Genomic DNA, 5,086 nt, shown 5'->3' on the forward strand with positions numbered 1-5,086 from the left:
GGGCCTCCAGCCGCTGCAAAGGAATTCCAGATGCTTGTGCCACTTTGTGCAGCTGGTTTACATGGGTCCTGGGGAATCCAACCTGGGTCCTTTGGCTTTGCAAATAAGCTCCTTCACCGCTAAGCCATCTCTCCAGCCCCACATTACATTTTCAATATAGGGAAATGTCATTTCCAGTTGGCATTTTTCCCATATGAATTTTAAAATACAATGGAAATGACTTACTTTTATAAAAGTTGAAATCCTGATGTCTGGATTATTTCTACCCAGTGGGGGGGAGAAGACAGGCTTCCTAAGTGAAACATTTGAATTTGGGATTGGTATCTTTCCGGAGCAACTGCTTTTATGTTTGTGTTTAAACATGAGAGAAAATGTAGGGGAAATGATATAATAAAGAAGGGTGTATGTTTCTTTGGAGGGTTCGTTGGACACCTTTCATTTACACAAACTAAGGCAAATAGGAGCCAATTTTTTAAAGTACTTTTTTTAAGCCTCTTCCTTCGGGGCAAAATCTGAAGGTATTGGGGAGAAAACTGACTTGCTGTCTGTGATGCTAGATCATTCCTGCGATAGAGCCACACTCCACACAGGCCTGTGGGAAAGGCCAGAGCCGGGAGGGGGAGAGGTAATGCTTTTGAAACAAGACAGAAAATCGTTGGCTTTATCTTTGTTAGGAAAGCTTCAAAGATTGATCTCTCCCGCCTCATCCTTCTCCTCCCAGAAGCCGCTTTTCAGAGAAGGGGGTTAAGAGAGGCAGGCAGGCGGGCGGGCGGGGCGGCGCGGGGAGGCCCGGCTAGCGGTGGGGGAGGAGGGCGCGCCGGCCAGACCCACAGCGCGGCTGATGTGTCTGGTCTCGCAGGGCTCGTGGTTTTCATTTCCCCCAACACCTGGATGCAGTCAAACACCTGGCCAAATCTGACAAAATCTGACAAGCCTTTGTGATGGGATTTGGAAGAAATTCCCTGCAGATCCTGGCACAGTTTAAAGCTGTCCGCTTTGAGTTAGGACTTGTTAAGGAGGGTTGTGTGAGCTGAAACCCGAGACAACCCCTTTTGCCTCTATCTGGAGCCCACATCTTGCCTGGAAATGGGGCATGACCAAGCGAAGGGGTCGCTTGCTGTTTGTATTAAAAGGGGAAGACGGCCTGTGTGCCTGCCAGCGCAGCCTCCGCATGCTTTCTCCATTAGAGCCAAGCGCAGGAACTTATCAGAAACACATGTCTGGTGTTAATCATCTGGCTTGGGCTCCACTTGGGAGTCTAACTAGCTGTCCCCTGGCAGAAGGAATCTGTTGACCTTTTCAGCTTGCTTGAAGAGGGTGCAGAGAGGCTGGTGTTAGGGGATGCCCTGCTGCACTTAAGGGTGGACTAATGAAGACCCCAACACTGGAGGGTTGTACTTTGACTTGGGATGTTGGTAGCTACCCTAGGGATTGAAGATGGAGACGTCCTTAATATGCAACTCTTTTAGAAGGCGCTAATAGAATAAGGATTGCTTGCCTGCCAAACATTTTTTAAAACATCCTTTCATGACAATAGCCACAAGCTAATCTATCAGGGAAGCCATATCATATCATATGAGTTCTTGTTAAGAAAGAAAAAGGTTTTTTTTTCTAGTCCACGGAATTGGTGGAGGGTTTGATAGATTAGAAAAACCAAAAAAAAAAAAAAATTTTTTTAATGAGCCACTGTTTGGATTCCCAGATTACATGTAATTTGAATCTCAAGAGCCCCTTTTTACATGTTCTGAAATAATCAGTTCTAAGACATAAAAGCCTTCACTCTTTTATTATATTTCTCAGACTTCCCCAAAGGAAGATATTATAAGAGCATTTTCAAACATCTTTGGCATCACATAAAAAAGAAATCTCGTGTAAAAAAAAACGAAATGTCACCTCAACTTTTATAATACAAAGTCGCAATCCAATATGAACATATAAAATATATACAAATATAGTGCATGGTCAGTCACTTAATACAGCTCTCTACCAAAAAAGTAACTTTTTAGAAATTAAAAAAAAAAAAACAAAGTAACCACTTAATCATAAAAGTCTTCTCTCCTAGTATCCAAGTTCGTTTTTAGTGTCCGAAGGAAGAAGAGGAGGTCTGGGGCGCTTGGGGTAAGCGGTGGCATGAGCCCCTCAGTTCCTCCACGGCCTCCACATGGAGTCCGCAGTGAGCGAGGGGCCGCTGGAAGGAGATACTGCGTTAGGACCCACCGTGGTCCCGCTGTTGCTGGTGTATACGGGGATGACTGGGCCACTGTGCGCGAAGGCCCCATTGGGGATGAGGAAAGCAAATTGCCCATCAGGAGCCGGCACCACTTGGAAGCCTCCGAATACCTTGGCAGCCTCTCCAGCCTGGCTGCCCAGCTTGCAGGGTGCGCTGCCGGGAGGGGGCGCCGCGCCTCCGGGGATGGGCACGAGCGGTGGTGGCGCCGGCGCGAACGGCGCGTGCTGGGGGCCACCGGGTCCTGGCGGGGGCGGCGGCGGCGGCGCCTGCAAGGCGGGGTGCGGCTGCCCGGGATAGGTCATGGCGTTGATCTGGGTCATGCAGTTGGCTAGGTGGCCGAGCAGCCGAGTGCGCACCTCGGTGTTAACGCCCTCGCACGTGGACAGGAAGCGGGTCACTTCGTTCATGCACTCGCTGAAGCCAGCGCGGTACTTCCCCAGCACGCTCGGGTCTGTGCTGAGCGCGGCTGCAGGCCAGAAAAGAGACAGACGAGGTCATGGAACGGGCCCTGGCCCCCCAGGGGCCACGGCCTGCCTGCCTCCCGCCCTGGGAGGTCCCCGACCACGCGCCTGCAGAACCACCTCCGGTTGGGAGGGTGGGGTAGGGGTTAGAAAAACCAGCTCCTGCTCCACCCGGATACTCCCTCTGTTTAAACTGCTCTCGGCTCCAGATCTGCCAACTCCTTACCACCCCACCACACACCCAGCCCCACGCGCGATGTGACCTTGGGGCAATGCCACCCAACCCGCCATCTGATCCTCATTTCCCCTTCAGCCACGAGGGGGTGGACGGGTGCTACGTCCGATGACCCCTAAGCCTCCGCTGGGCACACAAAACCACCAGTCCTACGTCCTTTCGCCCTTCCGGCTTCCTCCAGCGCCAAGCTGCCGGTCACCCTGCCGGCTACCTCTCCTTCCCTCTCCGAAACAGTAACAACTTGGAACTGTGGCTATAAATAAGACCCAGACCGTGGGAACGCCAGGGTGAGCCAAAGCAGTAAAATGCCTCTCACAACCGCGGGCGGAAGTCTGGAAGAAATCACCCTAAGCCGAGAAGGGACGCCCGCAGAGAGAGGGGGACACACCAGCCGTCCTTACCGGTCATCTGTGCCCGCTGCAAGTTCCGGAGATGTTTCACTGTCATTTCCAGAATGTCTGCTTTCTCCAACTTGGAATGCCGGGAGCTCTGCGTAGAAGAGGAGGCAACGGAAGAAAGTGAGACCCCTGTCAGCTGCCTCGGGGTGCTGGGGGGGAGAAAGGGGGGTCTCTTCCCCCGCCCGCATCCCCGGACCCCCGCGAGGGGGCGGGTGGCCTTCCCGCCGGGGAGAACGCAGTGCTGGCGGGCGCCAAGATCCTCGCACCGCAGGCAGGCGGGCGAGGCGGCTTTCATTCTTTGTGACTGAGAAATACCATCACATTTTAAATTTTAAATAAAGCATTCCACTTACGTCTTTCTTAAGAGCGTCCAGAATCAGTGTTTTCAGCTGGCTCAGGCTTTCATTTATTCTTGCTCTTCGTCTTTTCTCCATGATGGGCTTTGATGACTGCAAAGAAAAATAATAAATAAATAAATAAATAAGTAGGTCTTAATTCTCTCATAGGACCTACCATTTCACGCTGGGGTTTTAAAAGGGAAGGCAAGCGGAGAAACCCTCAGCTCCTATTCGACTTAATTTCTTGGGGTTGCATAGATACAGGTACTGCCCTTACCTTTCTGTGTTCAGACGCTGTCTTTGGTTTATCCGGTGTCGTGTTGACACTGGCTGGGGTAGCAGCCACCGGGGACGAGGAATTTTTCTCCATTATATCAGCTGGCATTTTCTCGATTTTACCCCCCTCTCAATCCCTAGAGAATTGTATTTTTGGAATCCACGCAATTTTTTTTTTTTGCTTATGTCCCTTTTTCTTGACTTTCATAAAACTACTGAGCAAGTGCCGAGGTTTTATTATATTTTATGGCTACTTGGTGATCGGTAGCGCTGTTCCAGGACCAAGGAGAGAGGTAGACTGGGGATTCCGCTGTTATCAGCACCAGCTCCGGATCCTGTGTGATCCCCAGACCCTGGCGGCCTCTATATATATCTGGGACTGCACGCGAACGGCTCGTGTGAAACTTCCCAAACTTTCTTTCCCACAGTAACTTTCAGCCAATGGGAGGAGGAGACACGCGGCACCGCTCGTGGACCGCGCCCCCCCATTGGCCGCCAGGCACAAGGTCTGGCGGCCAATAGCGCGCGCCTGAGCCCGGGGCACCGGAGGCTACAACGTCAATCAAAAGGATTTTAACTCTTTCCTACCTTTCTCCTCTGGTCTTTGCTTTAGAGAGGATTTTTGCGCTTCAATTTTGGTCTTGTCTATTTCTTTTGTGGCCAGGATCCTTGGCCTTTCATTCTTTGCCAGGTGCAAAACAGCTACTTTGTATCATAAGTGCGTTTGAGATATTTTGGAAAAAAATACACAAAGATGAAACCACTTACAAAAATTAATAGAGCAAGGGGGAAAATCGTGCAAGGCTGTGGTGCCGAAAAATCTAGGTGATTTCTTGATTGGATTCTCTATGTTCGGGAGCTGAAAGTAGATCTTGCAGACGTAAGGAAAAATTTCGTGCCTTATTCCTTATCGCAAAAAAAAAAAAAAAATGCGAATATTCCATGGGCATGTTTTTCAAAGCGAAGTGGCTTTTGAATGCCTCTGTCCCCTATTCTGTCCCTCATTTGCTTTTCTGGAGCTGGGGCCTTGGACTTCTTGCATTCCCAGGAAACAATCAGAATAATTTCCAACTGGGTAGAAAGGAAATGGAATTTCACATGAAAAAAAAAAAAAAGAACAAGGGGAGCTTTGAAAGCAATGCCACCAG

The 5,086-nt window shown here is 50.1% G+C and overlaps 1 protein-coding gene across 1 annotated transcript; it reads right to left on the minus strand.

The window, feature by feature from the left end:
- Positions 1-1,767: 1,767 nt before the first annotated feature.
- Hes1 (hes family bHLH transcription factor 1) lies at positions 1,768-4,299 on the minus strand. The gene is made up of 4 exons (XM_004665705.2): positions 3,940-4,299; positions 3,678-3,773; positions 3,328-3,415; positions 1,768-2,696 (listed from the first exon to the last, which is right to left on the minus strand). Exons 1-4 carry the CDS (start codon positions 4,045-4,047, stop codon positions 2,140-2,142), a joined length of 849 nt encoding a protein of 282 aa, XP_004665762.1. The 5' UTR covers positions 4,048-4,299; the 3' UTR covers positions 1,768-2,139.
- Between the last annotated feature and the right edge of the window lie 787 nt (positions 4,300-5,086).

Source organism: Jaculus jaculus, chromosome 5 (assembly GCF_020740685.1).
Source record: "Jaculus jaculus isolate mJacJac1 chromosome 5, mJacJac1.mat.Y.cur, whole genome shotgun sequence".
Lineage (NCBI taxonomy): Eukaryota > Metazoa > Chordata > Mammalia > Rodentia > Dipodidae > Jaculus > Jaculus jaculus.